The 15,852-nt window shown below is 46.9% G+C and overlaps 1 protein-coding gene and 1 long non-coding RNA gene across 3 annotated transcripts in view; one reads left to right on the top strand and one right to left on the bottom strand.

Moving 5' to 3' along the window:
* Positions 1-4,456: 4,456 nt before the first annotated feature.
* On the bottom strand, positions 4,457-7,515 carry LOC139437098 (uncharacterized). The gene is made up of 3 exons (XR_011646692.1): positions 7,125-7,515; positions 6,851-6,945; positions 4,457-5,842 (listed from the first exon to the last, which is right to left on the bottom strand). It is a non-coding gene; the product is annotated as an uncharacterized lncRNA (long non-coding RNA).
* Positions 7,516-7,538: 23 nt separating this feature from the next.
* The window catches only part of YARS2 (tyrosyl-tRNA synthetase 2), a 47,030-nt gene continuing 38,716 nt past the window's right edge, over positions 7,539-15,852 (top strand). For both annotated transcript variants that reach the window (XR_002797693.3, XM_004446596.5), the window contains exon 1: positions 7,539-8,365. Coding sequence is in view for 1 of the 2 variants with exons in the window: in XM_004446596.5 (XP_004446653.1) it covers positions 7,605-8,365 (761 nt within the window). In the remaining variant the exon portion in view is untranslated. The remainder of the gene's footprint in view (positions 8,366-15,852) is intronic.

Genomic DNA, 15,852 nt, shown 5'->3' with positions numbered 1-15,852 from the left:
GGAAAATACTTTGGTTAGTAGTAATATTTTGACAATGCTCTTTAATCATTAATTAAAAAGGTTTAACAACAATGCAAGGTGTTGGTGGTAGGGTGAGTTAAGAGAGTCCTGTTTGAGGTTATCTATGTTTGTTTTATAAGTTCATCACTATTACTATATACTTATTGTTTATGTATGTTTATGTATGAGTGATATACTTCAATAAATTTTTAAAAAAAGAAAAAAATGTAGTGACATAAGACTACATATCAACATGATGTGACTGCAAATTTTAAGATATTTTGAATGAAAACATGAGAGTTAGAAATGCAACCTGATTATTTTCTTCAGCATTTGGGCTTATATTTCATAGTCTTTCGAATGATTATCTAAAAGTTCCAATGAAGTTACAGTTGACAACTCAACTCAGCGATAATCATGCATGAAAAGAAACTAAATTTAAAAATACGATTTCATGTTGTCAAGTGACTTTGCAATGTTGAAATGGGGGTTCCTAGGACCTGGGCGCTGGCCCCCCAGCTGTGGAGAGCGTTGGCGGCTGACGGCTCACAGCTGTCCCTGTCTGGGCAGCCCCCTGCCAAAGGCTCCCAGGGCTTGCCTCCTCCCCTGGGGTCCCCCGACTCAATTCGGGGCGACTCTGGAAGGAGGACCCAGCTGCTGAGCCCCTCCCTGGGGATGCCTGCGGCCTGGTGGAAACGGTGGCCCTGGGTGCCGCCCACGCCCCGCCGCCTTCCCTCACTTATCACCGGCGCCGTCCCTCGAGCACCCAAGGGTCCTGCCCACGAATCTCCAGGCCGCAGCGTTTCCCTGGGAAACCGACATTGAAATCAGAGGCTAAAACGGGTTTCGGAGCAAGTTACCCCTGGCGAGCGGAGTCCACCTGGCCGGCCAAAGCTCTTACTGTGGGGACCGTGGCAGGATTCCGGGGGAAGAGACCCCGTGGCCACGTAGCCCCAGGCCTCTGAGAGGCTCGGGGCACGGGGACGTTGAAGGACCGTGGGGTGGGGGCTGCTGTGGAGTGCGCGGAGACAGGCAGTGAAGGAAGACACAGGCTTAGGGCGATGAGCACCAACACGAAATTGTGAAAACAGGTCTCCTGGCAGCGTAGAAAGAGATGCTCATCTCCTGGAAACGAAGGGCAGAAAAACGTGAGAAGCGGGGAGTGGACGTGGTTGAGCACCTGCTTCCCACATACGAGGTCCTGGGTTCAATCTCTGACCCTGGTACCTAAAAAAATGAAGAACCAGGCTCAAGAATTAATGAGGATTCAAAGCTCCAGAGAAGGCTGAATTCTCAAGTCCAACAGGTCTGCTTGGCCAAAATCAGGGTCCCAATAGGGTCCCTCAAGCGCCTGAGAGGCAGTCTCGGGTGAGGAGCTGGAGAGCCTCCCGGCCCCTGAGCCCCGAGCTGGGCCGCTCCCCCTGGCAGGGGCCTCTGTCTCCCAAGACTGCGTGTGCCCCGTCAGGTCGACAGCCTCCCCTGGGCACCAGAACAGCACCTGGGGGCAGATTTCAGCGTGTCCAGCAGGGAGAAGGGGCTGCACGTGGGGGCTGCAGGGCCCAGCTGACGCGTCCAGCAGGAGCCAGGAGAACGGAAGGGACTGAGTGTGGGCGACGCAGGGGCCAGACCCGAGGCTGGAAAAGGAGCGTTTGTCTGACCGGCACAGTCCTGGACGCAGGGTTGACAGCCTGATAGGAATCTCAGGAAACGGCGCAAGCGTGCTGCGAGGGTGCCTCTCGGACGTTAGGGAAGCGACAGCTACCTCCAGGCAACGCCGCAATGGCAGGGGAGGGGTGCTGGCGTGGGATGCCTCCCGCCCTCTGGCCGGGGCCGGGCGCAGCACGAGCGGGTTAAGGAGCCGCAGGGATGTGCTGGGAGAGGGCTCCCGGCATACCGAGGGCCCTCCCGGGCTGTCCTGTCCCAGCCAGAGCTGACCTTGGAGACCCTGCCACAGAAGCTCCCTGAGGGCAGGGCAGGTGGCGGTCCTGCAGCAGGCTGGTGGCAGCCGCCCTCAGGACCAGGTGAGTGGGGAGGGCAGAGCGCCAGGCCGGGGTCCCGACCCTCGGAGTACTTGGAAGTGGTCAGTAGAACATGGAGTTCTTAGGAAAAAGAGAGAGACCAGCTACATTTTTTTAAAAATCAAGGATGAATGTGCAGGAATTTGAAGGCAACCACTCCAATTAAATTGCCCAAGTTTGGACCAGATCTGGGAACCTGCTGCGTTAAGGGGAGCTCGGTCCCACGAGGAAGGACACGCTGGAACACGCAAGGACGGGCAGCGCCGACTCCCAGCCCTCCCCGACCGCCTGAGGCCCTTGACTCCGGCAGGATGCACTGGGGAAGGGCCACCCAGACGTTTCCTGGGCTGCTGGAGACGGCCGGGGGCACCTGGACAAAGCATTGCCCCTGGCAGGGCTGCCCTGGGCCCGGGAGGTGACGAGGTCCTGGCACAGCCCAGCACCAGGTGGGCTCGTCGGTCCAGCCTGGCGGCGGTAGCCGTCCTCCCTCTGGCGCCCTGTCGTGTACCTGGGGTGGCCGTGTGTGGAGCTGACAGGAGCCTGTGGGTAAGAGCCACCACCGCGGGGAGAGCCAGGCGCAGCCCGTGGACCTGCCCTCTCACCGTCCTCCACCAGAGCACAGAGTCAGCGCCGCACCTGCGGGGGTGGCGTGGCCCAGCCCACCCAGGACAACATGCTCGTGAGCAACTCCACTCACGTGGGCGCCAGCCCCCTGCAAGCAGGCCCTTCCCACGACTGACTTCTGACAGGTGGCCCAGGTCGGGGCCTAATCCCAGGCCTGAAGGCCTCAGAGGGCAGGCCGCAGGGAGAGGGGGAGCCAGACGCCACGGCCAGTGGACAGAGAAGCTGGAGAGGCTGCCATGGGCGCTGCAAAGTGACCGAGAGCCGAGGACCCAGCCCCGAGCCACCGTCTTCGGGAAGAAAGCATCGCCTCGACGACGCCTTGACCGTGGACTTCCGGCCTCAAAACCGTGTGCCTCTCAGCTAAGATGGAGTTGAAGAAGGACAACCACCACACCATGGAGCCTAGAGTGATTACAACTGAAAATGGGAGGATTGCATCCAGCATCCATGTGGAATCTGAGCCTCCTCTTGACATAGAGGTGCAATGGACACAACCAATCCAATGTCCACATAGAAGAGGTGGCACTGGATTGGGAAAAGTGGACATGGTGGACGATGGGTATGGGGAAAGGCAGGAAGAGATGAGAGGTGGAGGCGTCTTTGGGACATGGAGCTGCCCTGGATGGTGCTTCAGAGGCAATCACTGGACATTGTAAATCCTCACAGGGCCCACTGGATGGAATGGAGGAGAGTATGGGCCATGATGTGGACCATTGACTATAAGGTGCAGAGGTGCCCAAAGATGTACTTACCAAATCCAATGGATGTGTCATGATGATGGGAACGAGTGTTGTTGGGGGGGGAGGGGCTGAATGGGACCTCACATATATATTTTTAATGTAATATTATTACAAAGTCAATAAAAAAAAAAAAAGAATATGCCAGGGGGAAAAAAAAACACAAAAAAAACAAAAAAAAAAACAAAAAAAAAACACAAAAAAAACACAAAAAAAACCGTGCGCCAATAAAGTCCTGTTGTTTGAGCCAGCCCAGCGCGTGGTGTTTGATTCAGCAGCCAGGAAACTAGGACGCCGGGAGCCAAGGCTGAGAGGCCCCGTGGCCTGGCTATATCCCCACCAGGACCCAATCAGCACTTGCTGAACCAAGTCCTTAATTATTATCTTGTTTCCCCATTAACACTTGTTCGACCAAGAACACTTTGAAATTTCTTTAAAGGGAACTTGAAAGTTACTTTCTAAACCGCAAATTCGAAGTGCAAATGCCCCCCCCATAAGAGTCTGAATAGAAGCACAGTTTTAAAGAGGCACACCTGGGGAAGCTCCCTGCGACACAGCAAAGCCATAAACTCTGGGAAAGGCTAAAAGATCAGAGTCCTCGGGATGTCACCTCCAGGCACGATGACGAGAGGGGCCTGCTGACATCGCCACCATCATCATGGGTAACATCTGTTGAGCATCTGCTGTGGGTCAGACTCAGCACACGACAGGCATTTCATATTTAATCCTGATAGCAATCCTTAAAAAAATAAGCTCATACTTTTTCATATAACTAGTCCTACCATACCAAGGAGGAAACAGGGCTCAGAGCATTTTTCAAGCTTATGTAGTTGGTACCACTGAGATTGGAATCCGAGGGGTTTAACTCTGTTATAGTCACACGTTAGTGAAAGCGGTTCAGTGACATCTGGGGCTTTCCCTTTCAAGCTCTTTTTTTCTTTTAAGGAGGTACTGGGGATTGAACCCGGGGCCTTGAACATGGGAAGCAGGTGCTCAACCACTTGAGCTACATCCACACTCACCTTTCAAATTCTTGTAAGCTTTGAATGTTTAGGCAAAGAGTGAAGACATACCTCATTCATGAATCATGCAGGCATTCATTTATTCACAGTTAATAAAATCCTCTACATGTCAGAGAAGATAAAATCCATTTCTAGTCTTGAGAAAATCATAGTCATGGTCTGCTTTGGTAGTCTTTGTTTTAATCTCATATTCCTATTAGTAGAAAACTTTTGAGCATCATTCCATCTTTATTTATCAGTTGCACACATATATCTCTGTACCAACATGTAATGCATTTATGAAATGCAAAAAGAAGTTTTAAAATGATGAAATAAACATTAAACAATATTATAATAACTTATATTAATCATGGTAGCATTACACTATTAATAGACAATAATTTCTCAAGCTAAGATAGACACTCAGGGTGAGGTTCATTTTTAATAATTGTAACTGTAAATTTATATTTTACATTTTCTAGAAAATTTCAATTTTGATCAGAGTAACTGTCATTGTTTTTATTTCATAATATATACTAGATATGTCAGGTCTGCTGTTACTTTTTCATTTATGCTTTCATTATTAGATATTTTATAGCTATGGTTTCTTGCAGGAATCTTTTAAAACCATTTTTCCTTTAAGTAGGCATCTACCAACTGTTCAGCAAACAGAAAGAGAACAAAAGAGACCCACTGCAGTTTCAAACTCTTCCCTCAGTTTACACAATCACCATGGATGACACACGACTGCCCAACAGATGGACCAAGTGGGAAGCCAGTTTTCAATCCATATACTATTTGTGTGAAATAATTTCTCTTATTATTTTAGATATATCAATATTAGTTATAATATTTTCTTTTTACATACCAGTGGATTGGCCTGTACACCCTCCAGGAAATCAATAACTAGTGGATCATCAGATACGCAAGTAAATAATTTTAATAAAGTACAGGAAATACTCCTAAAAATGTGACACAAGTGCTGTGGGTTGTGAAAGCCTCGCCAAGATCACATTTGAGCTGAGCCTTGAAATATGAGTACTGAAGAGGGGCCGGGGGTGGGCGGTGGGCCTGGGCTCGTTCCTTCACTCAGCGAGGCAGGACAGACACACCAAACTAGGCTAGGAAGGAAAAGAGGCTTTCTTCACCTGTGGGAGACCAGAGAGGTACAATCTCTAATCAGCCTCCTCATCTGCAGAAATTCCAATATTTTATGCCATCATGGGTGGTATAGTGGGTACCCAGTGGATAACTGGGGTGGAGCTGGACCGTTTCCTCCATTACTAAGGGGCTCAACGGGATGGGGTGTGTACCAAACCAGTGTGAGTCACTAAGTTACAATCATTATCAGAGACCACGTCCTCTGGGAGAGAGGGGTACGAGGCTTCATGTGGATACCAACCAGGAGCGTGGAGCGGTCATCCCTTCATTAGAAATGTCCACATGCAGAGGTGAGATCTGCCTGGAATAATCACCACAGGGCAGGTTTTAGTCAGAAATGGCCACACACAAAGGGTGAGGTCAGCCTAGCCAGTTTTGGGAATTTCAAATATCAACCTTTGGCTATTTTACAATTTACTGGAAGTTAAAAGGCATCTATTGATCTCATAATCATAATTGCTAATTCTTAACCCTTGGTGACAAAGGCTCAGTACAATGCCTTAGTGTTAGAGGTTTGCAATAATTAACAAGCTGTATCTCAGTTTCCCCTGATATGCACTGGGAAAAGATTAAACCCCCTACCCTGTGGGCACTTTCCCACCGGTGAAACAAAGGAACCCAGCAGAGACAGGAAAAAAGGGAAATAGAGATCTTCACCATCTGCATATCAGAGGGAGATGGAGATTTTTACTACCTGCATATCAGAGGGAGAGAGAGATGGAAACCTTCACTATTTACGTATCCTTTAATCCCTACAGATGAAAAGAAGCATCTGCTCCAGTGGCATTCCAAGAAGCCTCTGACTCCCTCAACCCCCTCCCACTACCTCACTGGGACCCTCAATCCCCTTCCCACTAACTGTCATTCCCCCGCCTAGGAAAGTTCTGTATAAATTCAAGTCCACCGTCCAGGAGTGGGCTGAATTCTCTCTGCAGACCTACATGCTGGTGGGGCTTGAACTCTGTTCTTCAGACCCTCCTTTGGGAGAGCTTTCAATAAATATGTTCCTCTGCCTGTGGCCAGTCACTCTGTGTTCCAGTGAAGGCCGTTTTTCTCCAACACTTAGTATTTATATGTTCCTATATATGTTTGCCACGTGGAAAATGAGGAGAAAAGAGTTTCAAGAAGAGAGACCAGAACCTTCAAAAGGGAGCTATGAATGAACAGCAGACATCCTCGCCACCCCGTTTCAGCTATAAAATAATGTGCCTGTTTAACTCCACCTTTCTTCACGGGGGTTTCAAGAATGAGAAAAATTAGACACCACAGGAAAGGTAACTTGGTGGGAAATCATTGTAGAGTTCCTGACCTGCACTGTCCAATACGGTAGACACATACGGATACTTGGTGGCTGCTTTGAATCAGGATGTGCTGAAGCTGAAATGCACGCCGGATTTCAGGGACCTGGTATGCAAGGAAGAATGTGAAGCACTCGTTAATCCTGGTGACACGTTGAAATAATCTGTATGAGGCTAAAATGCAATTATTATTAAATTAATTTCACTTGTTTCTCATCTTTTTTAAGGGGGGCTACTTGAATATTTCCACCCGGCAGGGCAACCCGTGCTCTCCAAGTTCCTTACCAGATGACGCAGAACGGGGAGGCAGAGAGAATGAACGCTTACAGCGCGCCCTTCCTCTACCTTCAGGGCATCTACCTTTCCTAGCGTGCACGTCGAACCCACTTTCATAACTCAGCGAAAATATGCCAAATGAATTCCCATCACCGGATTGCAAACTTGGGCCCTGCTACGCTTTTAAGAATTCCACACAGAGGAAGAGTTCAATAAATAGCTACTAATTTTAACTCCCTCACGCCGAAGCTGTGCCCCAACCTAGTCACCTGTATATTCACATTTTTCAATAAACCTTAGGGCTTGATGCATTTAACACAAGCATCGCGCCTGCTCCGCCGCAGCGTGAACCGCGCGCCCCCCGCGCCCACCCACGTTCGCGCAGCCCCGAGGCCCCGCCTCTGGGCATGCGCAGAAAGACAGGCGCAGCTTCCGGAGGAGGTGGGCCCGCCCGCCACGATCCCGGCGTGCTTTTCGTGCCGTGCCAAGATGGCGGCGCCCATGCTGCGACGGCTGTGCCGCGGCCGGTGGGTCGTGCGCGTGGGCCTGCTGCGCGAGGCCCACGCGGGCGCGCACGGGGTGCTGTGGGCGCAGAACCAGCGGGGCCTGTTCAAGGAGTTCTTCCCAGAGCGGGGGAGGGACACAGAGCTCCCGGAGCTCTTCGACCCGGGCCGGGCAGGCAGGTCCCCCCAGACCGTCTACTGCGGCTTCGACCCCACGGCCGACTCGCTGCACGTGGGGCACCTGCTGGCGCTGCTCGGCCTGTTTCATTTCCAGCGAGCCGGCCACAACGTGATCGCGCTGGTCGGGGGCGCCACAGCTCGCCTGGGTGACCCAAGCGGCCGCACCAAGGAGCGCGAGGCGCTGGGCGCGGAGCGCGTGCGGGACAACGCGCGCGCCCTGCGCGGGGGCCTGGAGCGCCTGGCCGCCAATCACCAGCGGCTCTTCGCCGACGGGCGGGCCTGGGGCAGCTTCACGGTCCTGGACAACTCGGCCTGGTACCAGAGCCAGCCGCTGGTGGACTTCCTGGCGGCAGTGGGCGGCCGCTTCCGCATGGGCACGCTGCTGAGCCGGCTGAGCGTGGCGGCCCGGCTCGGGAGCCCCGAGGGCATGAGCTTGGCGGAGTTCTTGTACCAAGTGCTCCAGGCCTATGACTTCTACCACCTGTTCCAGCGTTACGGGTGCCGGGTCCAGCTGGGCGGGTCAGATCAGCTGGGCAACATCATGTCCGGATATGAGTTCATCCACAAGTAAGCCTTTTCAACCCCGGGGAAGTCCTGAGACCAAATAATTTACTCACTAATATTGCCTGTGATGCAATATTGGACCTGTAGAATGACGGAGGTCCCCTACCCCCTTTTTTGGCTTTATCTGCACTGTCTGTAATGGCTTTAATATCACCAGCTAGAGAGAGCTAAGGGCTGAAATAACGGTATTAGCATTTAGGGACGTTTTCTAGTGCTCTTTGGGAGATAGACCATTAATCAAGATTCGGATGTTAGGAGAGTTGTGGGTGGTGTGTGTTTTGTTTTCCCGAAGTAGCACTCCGTGTTTCTGATGGGGGACTGCTTTTGTTCGTTTATACTTGAGCGTGACTGGCCAACTTTAGTAGCCTTTGCTTTGGCTCTTCTTCCCTTAATCTAGTGTTAGTCCTTGGTTGGCATCTCAAAAGAAAAAACTTTTTTCAACTCCAAATATTTGGCAAGAAATGCAGTTTTTTGTTTCATAGTCTACATTTAAAAAATTATTTGGCAACATAGCTACAACTAAAAATTAACCATTTTAACCACTTTCTGGTATGCAGGTCAGTTATTCATTACATTCACAGTGTTGTGCTACCACCACCACCATGGATGACCACAACTTTTCATCACCCTAAACAGAAACTTGGTACCCAATAAGCAACAGCTTCCAGTACCTCCCAGCCTCCTCCTGCCCCTGGTAACCTGTAACCTGCTTTCTGTCTCTATAAATTTGCATATTTCTAGTTAAATTTCATATACATGAAATCATTCCATATTTGTCTTTTCGTGTCTGACTTTCTTCACTCAGCATGATCATGTTTTCAAGGTTCATCCATGTTGTAGCTTGTTATCAAATGTCTTTCCTTTTACAGCTATTTAACATTCCATTGTATGTATACCTTTTGTTTTTCTATTTTTCTGTTAATGGACACATGTTGGTTCCACCTTTTGGCTATTGTGAATAATGCCACTATCTACACTGGTGTAAAAGTACCAGTGGAGTCCCTGCTTTTCAATTCCTTGGGTATATAACTTCAGATGGGGTTGCCAGGTTATATGGTTCCTATGTTCATCTTTTTGAGAAACCGCCAAACTATTTTCCACAGCAGCTGCACCATTTTACATTCCCACCACCCATGTACCAGGGCTCCAGTTTCTCTGAATCCTTACCAACACATACTACATTTTAAAATGAGCTGTCCTGGTAGGTTTGAAGTCGTTATCTCATTGTGGTTTTGATTTGCACTCCAAGATGATTAGAGATGTTGAACATCTTTTCATGTGCTTAATATGAAAATTCACTTGAAGTTATAATATTTGCCTCTCTTTTTTGGAGAAATGTCATTTCAGATCCTTTGCACATTTTTTTTTTTTTTTAATTTTTTTTTATTGACTTTGTAATAATATTACATTAAAAATATATATGTGAGGTCCCATTCAACCCCATCCCCCCACCCCCCCTCTCCCCCCCCCCCAACAACACTCGTTCCCATCATCATGACACATCCATTGGATTTGGTAAGTACATCTTTGGGCACCTCTGCACCTCATATACATTGGTTCACATCATAGCCCATACTCTCCTCCATTCCATCCAGTGGGCCCTGTGAGGATTTACAATGTCCGGTGATTGCCTCTGAAGTACCATCCAGGGCAGCTCCATGTCCCAAAGACGCCTCCACCTCTCATCTCTTCCTGCCTTTCCCCATACCCTTCGTCCACTATGTCCACTTTTCCCATTCCAATGCCACCTCTTCTATGTGGACATTGGATTGGTTGTGTCCATTGCACCTCTATGTCAAGAGGAGGGTCAGATTCCACCTGGATGCTGGATGCAATCCTCCCATTTTCAGTTGTAATCACTCTAGGCTCCATGGTGTGGTGGTTGTCCTTCTTCAACTCCATCTTAGCTGAGTGTGGTAAGTCCAATAAATCAGATTGTAGGTGCTGGAGTCTGTTGAGGCTCAGGATCTGGCTATCACATTGTCAGTCCAGAGATTCAAATCCCCTAAATATATCTTAAACCCCAACATTAACTGCACCTCCAGCACATTGGCATGAAAGTCTTATGAAGGGAGATCCCATCTGAGTCCAGATTCATCACACATAAACACCATTTCCAAAGAGGGGCCATCTGCCCTGGTAGTTAACCCCATCGGCCATGACCATAACTCCCGTGGGTCTCTTTAGCCCTCAAAGGAACCAATATCTGGGGGTTGTATCTGCTTTATCTGTCTCTCTGACTCTGCTCAGTTGTGCATGAGGGCAAACCTTCTGCCAGCCTCCAGACTCTTTTTTAGAAACTCGTAGCCATATAAACTCATTTCTCCTTTCCATTTCCCCCTTACTTTAGGTCAAACAGCATTTTAAAGTCATGGTATTTTATGTAGACATGGATATTCTGCTGATCCGCATTGAACCTTCCGTATAAGGTCATTTTCCAGTTGCATCATCAGTTGGTAGTTGATAGTGGTCCCTCGTTGCCAGGGAGGCTCATCCCCGGGTGTCATGTCCCACGCTGGGGGGAAGGCATTGCATTTACATGCTGAGTTTGGCTTCGAGACTGGCCACATTTGAGTAACATGAAGGCTGACAGGAGGAAATTCCCAGGCACAAAGTTGTTCTAGGCCTTGTTCTTATTTTGGGTTTATCAGCTCACAAGCATAGTCATTAGCATCAGGGGCTCACTGTTGAACCCTCACTCCCTCCCGGTCCCCGCCACTGTACCTGGGAGACTGTCGCTGCTCCCCTAGGGACCACGACAGGGCACCACTGGCCAGGAACCCAGGACCCCCCCTACTGTGGTTTTTAATTGTTGCCACTATGAGTATATCCAAACATTACCATGCACCCTGGACATATGTTCTGTACAGCTCCCTGTCAGCCATATATCACCTGTCATTGGTACCCCATACCAGTATCCCTCCATTGCCATTGTTGAAACACTCTGTGATCCAGAACTCCCCGAAATTTGAAGCCCAATATAATTTCATGGTCCCTTACTAGGGAATGGCATATAGCGATGAGCTTAAAGGATAGATAAAGAACTTGGATAAAGTTAGATAAAGAACTTAGATAAAGAATGTTGACTTGAAAAAATTCCACATCCTATCTTTTTCTCCCCCCCCCCCCCAATTATTCAGCTTTTCTTCACAGGAGTCCTAGACCACAGCAATGTATATATATAATATACAGCACTCCCACACATCCACCAGAAAACCTTTTCCCTTCCACAGTGATACTCTTACGCCCTATTCATATCATATTTACTTAAAGTGATGTACAGAGTCTGAGACATTAGCTTTCTAACAAGGTGACATCTGTGCTTACATTGTGGTGCATACTTTAGGATACACAGTTCTTTACATTTTTAGTTATCCTATGTTTTACATTATGGTTTACATTATCAGTCTGTCATCTCCTATATGTTATAGTGTAATATTACATGTTTTATATCCATCCTTGTGTACTCTCAAGAAACTCCTCTCTTACCCCCCATTTACTTTGGTTCCACACATTTAACGTCCATTTTCCCTTCCACCTTGGTGTCCTCAGTGATAGCCAACCTCCGTTTCCTAAGGAGCCACTTCCAGAGATAGATGGAATAGTGTTCAGGTCCTAACTTACTCAACTGCCCCAATGCCCTGGGAGCCACCCTTTCTCTCGAGGGATACAGTTCCCTCTATTTGATGGCATTAGTCCTCCCCAGGATGTGGGTCCACCCCCACTCTCACTACTTGGGTTTCTACCCCATGGTGTCACCCACTCTGGCAGAATGAGCATTTAGACATTCCCCAGGAGCCCGTCCTGCATCAGACCCTCCCCTCCGAGCATTCTAAACAGGTAACCCTCTTTATTATATTTTGATATGATTTTCTCGGCATTTTACTCTCCACCAACACCTGGCCCTCTCCTGGTTCGTATGCTACCCCTCCCTCCCCCCACTTTTGGGCAACGTTACCCATCCGTCCCTCCCCAGCCACCCTCAAACCCGCAAAGCCCCAAGCAAAGGCAACCCCTTGCCCCCCTTTTATCTCTTCTTTGTGTTCATACTTACCACCATCTCGTCTTAAATTCGACCCCTGCAGACATCGGCTCATATCCTTCCTCCACCCTCCGATTTCCTGTAAGCCTATCGTTCAGTCTCTTGCTATCTAGGGCAGCTTGTTTATTTCATATCATTGAGGTCATGTAGTATTTGTCCTTCAATGTCTGGGTTGCTTCACTCAACATAAGGTTCTCAAGATTCATCCATGTTATCACATGTGTTTGTAGTGTGTTTGTTCTTACAGCCGAGTAGTATTCCATTGTGTGTATATACCACATTTTATTGATCCACTCATCTGTTGATGGGCATTTGGGTTGATTCCAACTTTTGGCAATAGTGAACAATGCTGCTATGAACATTGGTGTACATATATCGGTTTGTGTTCTTGTTTTCAGTTCTGCTGGGTATATACCCAGCAGTGGTATTGCTGGGTCATATGGCAAATCTATGGCTAGTTTTTTGAGAAACCGCCATACTGTCCTCCAGAATGGTTGGATCCTTCTGCATTCCCACCAGCAGTGGATGAGTGTTCCCCTTCCTTTACATCCTCTCCAGCACTTGTATTCTTCTGTTTTTTTCATAGCTGCCAATCTTATGGGTGTAAGATGGTATCTCATTGTAGTTTTGATTTGCATTTCCCTGATAGCTAGAGATTTGGAACATTTTTTCATGTGCTTTCTTGCCATTTGTATTTCTTCTTCGGAGAAGTGTCTGTTTAAGTCTTTTTCCCATTTTTTAAATGGGTTGTTTATCTTTTTATTTTCAAGATATAGGAGTTCTTTATATATGCAAGTTATAAGTTTCTTATCAGATATATGGTTGCCAAATATTTTCTCCCACTGTGTGGGCTCCCTTTTTACTTTCTTGACAAACTCCTTTGAGGTGCAGAAGGCTTTAATTTTGAGGAAGTCCCATTTATCTATTAGTTCTTTTGCTGCTCGTGCTTTTGGTGAGATATTCATAAATCCATTTCCTATTACAAGGTCCTATAGATGTTTCCCTACACTGCTTTCTAAGGTTTTTATGGTCTTGGCTCTTATATTTAGGTCTTTGATCCATCTTGAGTTGATCTTTGTATAGGGTGTGAGACGGTAATCCTCTTTCATTCTTCTACATATGGCTATCCAGTTCTCCAGACACCATTTGTTGAATAGGCCACTCTCTCCCAGTTGAGAGGGTTTGGTGGCTTTATCGAATATTATGTGGTTGTATATGTGAGGTTCTATATCAGAGCTTTCAATTCGATTCCATTGGTCTATGTGTCTCTCCTTACCTTTGCACATTTTTTAATTGGGCTGTTTGTCTTTTGTCCTTTTGTTGTTGAGTTATTAGTGATCTTTGTCTTCTGAATATTAAACCCTTATCACATATATGATTTGCAACTGTTTTCTCACATTCTGTAGGTTGTCTTTTCAGTTTCTTGATAGCGTCGCGTCCTCTAATGTACAAAGTTTTAAATTTTGAGGAAGTCTATTTTACCTGTTTTTTCTTTTGTGGCTTGCTTTTGATGGCATATCTAAGACATCATTGCCAAATCCAAGGTCATTAACGTTTTCCCCCTGTGTTTTCTTCCTTTCTTCTGTTTTCCCCTGTGTTTTTTCCTTAACTTTATGGTTTAGCTTTTATGTTCAGGTCCTTGATGGATTTTGAGTTAATGTTTGTATATGATGTAGGCTAGAGGTCCAGCCTCATTCTTTTGAATAAGGACATCCAGTTTTCCCAGCACTTATTAGTTGAAGAAACCATTCTTTTCCCAAGGGTATACTTGGCACCTTTGTTTGACATCAAAACCATAGCTCTGTGGGCTTATTTCTGAACTCTCACTTTTATTCCATTTGTTTATGTCTTTTTGCCAGCACCATATATATATATATATCTATATATATGAACCTAGGAACTGAACCTAGGACCTCCCATGTGATAGGGAGGCGGCACCCAATCACTTGAGCCATCTCTCCTCCCTGCTTATTTTGTCTCTCATTGTGTTTCTTCACTGTGTCTCTTCAGTGAATCATCTTACTGTGTCATCTTGTTGCGTCAGCTCACTGCGCCAGCCCCTTGTGTCAACTTACTGTCTTGCTCGTCTTCTTTAGGCGGCTCTGGGAACAAAACCTGGGACCTTCCATGTGGTAGGTGGGCACCCAACTGCTTGAGCCACATCTGCTTTCCTGTAGTAGTTTTTAATTTGGGAAGTGTGAGACTCCAACTCAGTTCTTTTTTAAGATTAACTTGACTATTTGGGGCCCTCTTGGGATTCCATATGAATTTGAGGATCAACTTTCCTATTTCTATAAAAGAAGGCTGTTGGAATTTTGATAGGAATTGCTTTGGATATGTAGATCACTTTAGGAACTATTCTTAACAATAATAAACCTTCCTATTTATGAACATGGGATGTCTTTATTTAGGTCTGTAATTTCTTTCAGCAGTGTTTTGTAGTTTTCAATGTACAAGTCCTTCTCCTCTTTAGAATTTGCTCCTTGGATATTTTATTCATGATGCTATTGTAAGTAGATTTTTTTTTTAAATTTCCATTTCAAATTCTTTATTGTTGGTTTATCGAAACACAGCTGAGTTTTCTGTTACCCATCTTTATAACTCTGGATTAGGGAAAGCTTTTTTTTTTCTTTTAAATTAAATTAAACTTATTAATTTTTCCTCCTTCCCCTCCTCCTGCCCTGCTGTTTTTGCTGTCTGTGTTGTCTTCTCATTTTCTCTCCTCTAGGATTCATTGGGATTTGATCCTGGAGACTCCTGATGTGGAGAGAGGTTCCCTGTCAATTGTGCCACCTCAGTTCCTGGTTTCTGCTGTGCTTTACCTTGTCTCTCCCCTTGTCTCTCTTTTGTTGGGTCATCATTTTGTTGCCTCATTTTGCTTTGTGGCTCACTTGCGCAGGCACTGGCTCACCACACAGGCACTCGCGGGCACTGGCTTAACGTGCGGGCGTGCTTTCTTTTCTCCTTTTTCACCAGGAGGCCCCAGGGATTGAACCCAGGTCCTCCCGTATGGTGGGCGGAAGCTCTATCACTTGAGCCACATCCGCTTCCCTCTGTTAATCTTGTGGCCTGCAACTTCCCTGAATGTTCATTAGCTCTGCTACTTTTCTTGTGGATTCTTTGAGATTTCCTATATAAAGGATCATGTCACTGACAAATTTAGGTAATTTTACCTCTTCCTTTCCAGTTGGATGCCTTTTATTTCTTTTTCTTAATTGCTCTGGCAAGGACTTCCACTATAGTGATGAATAATTGCAGTGAATGGGGGCTTCCTTGTCTTGTGGGGCAAGTTTTCATCTTTCACCACTGAGTACAACAAAAGACAATGTTTTTCGTTTATAGCTTTTATCATGTTGAGGAAGTCTCCTATTCCTCGTTTTCTGAGTCTTCTTATCATGAAAAGGTATTAGATTTTGTCAAATGCCTTTTCTGCATGAATTGGGATGGT

This window comes from Dasypus novemcinctus, chromosome 20 (genome assembly GCF_030445035.2).
Source record: "Dasypus novemcinctus isolate mDasNov1 chromosome 20, mDasNov1.1.hap2, whole genome shotgun sequence".
NCBI lineage: Eukaryota > Metazoa > Chordata > Mammalia > Cingulata > Dasypodidae > Dasypus > Dasypus novemcinctus.
Note: the sequence above shows the minus strand (reverse complement) of the source record. Positions and strands in the feature narration are given on the sequence as shown.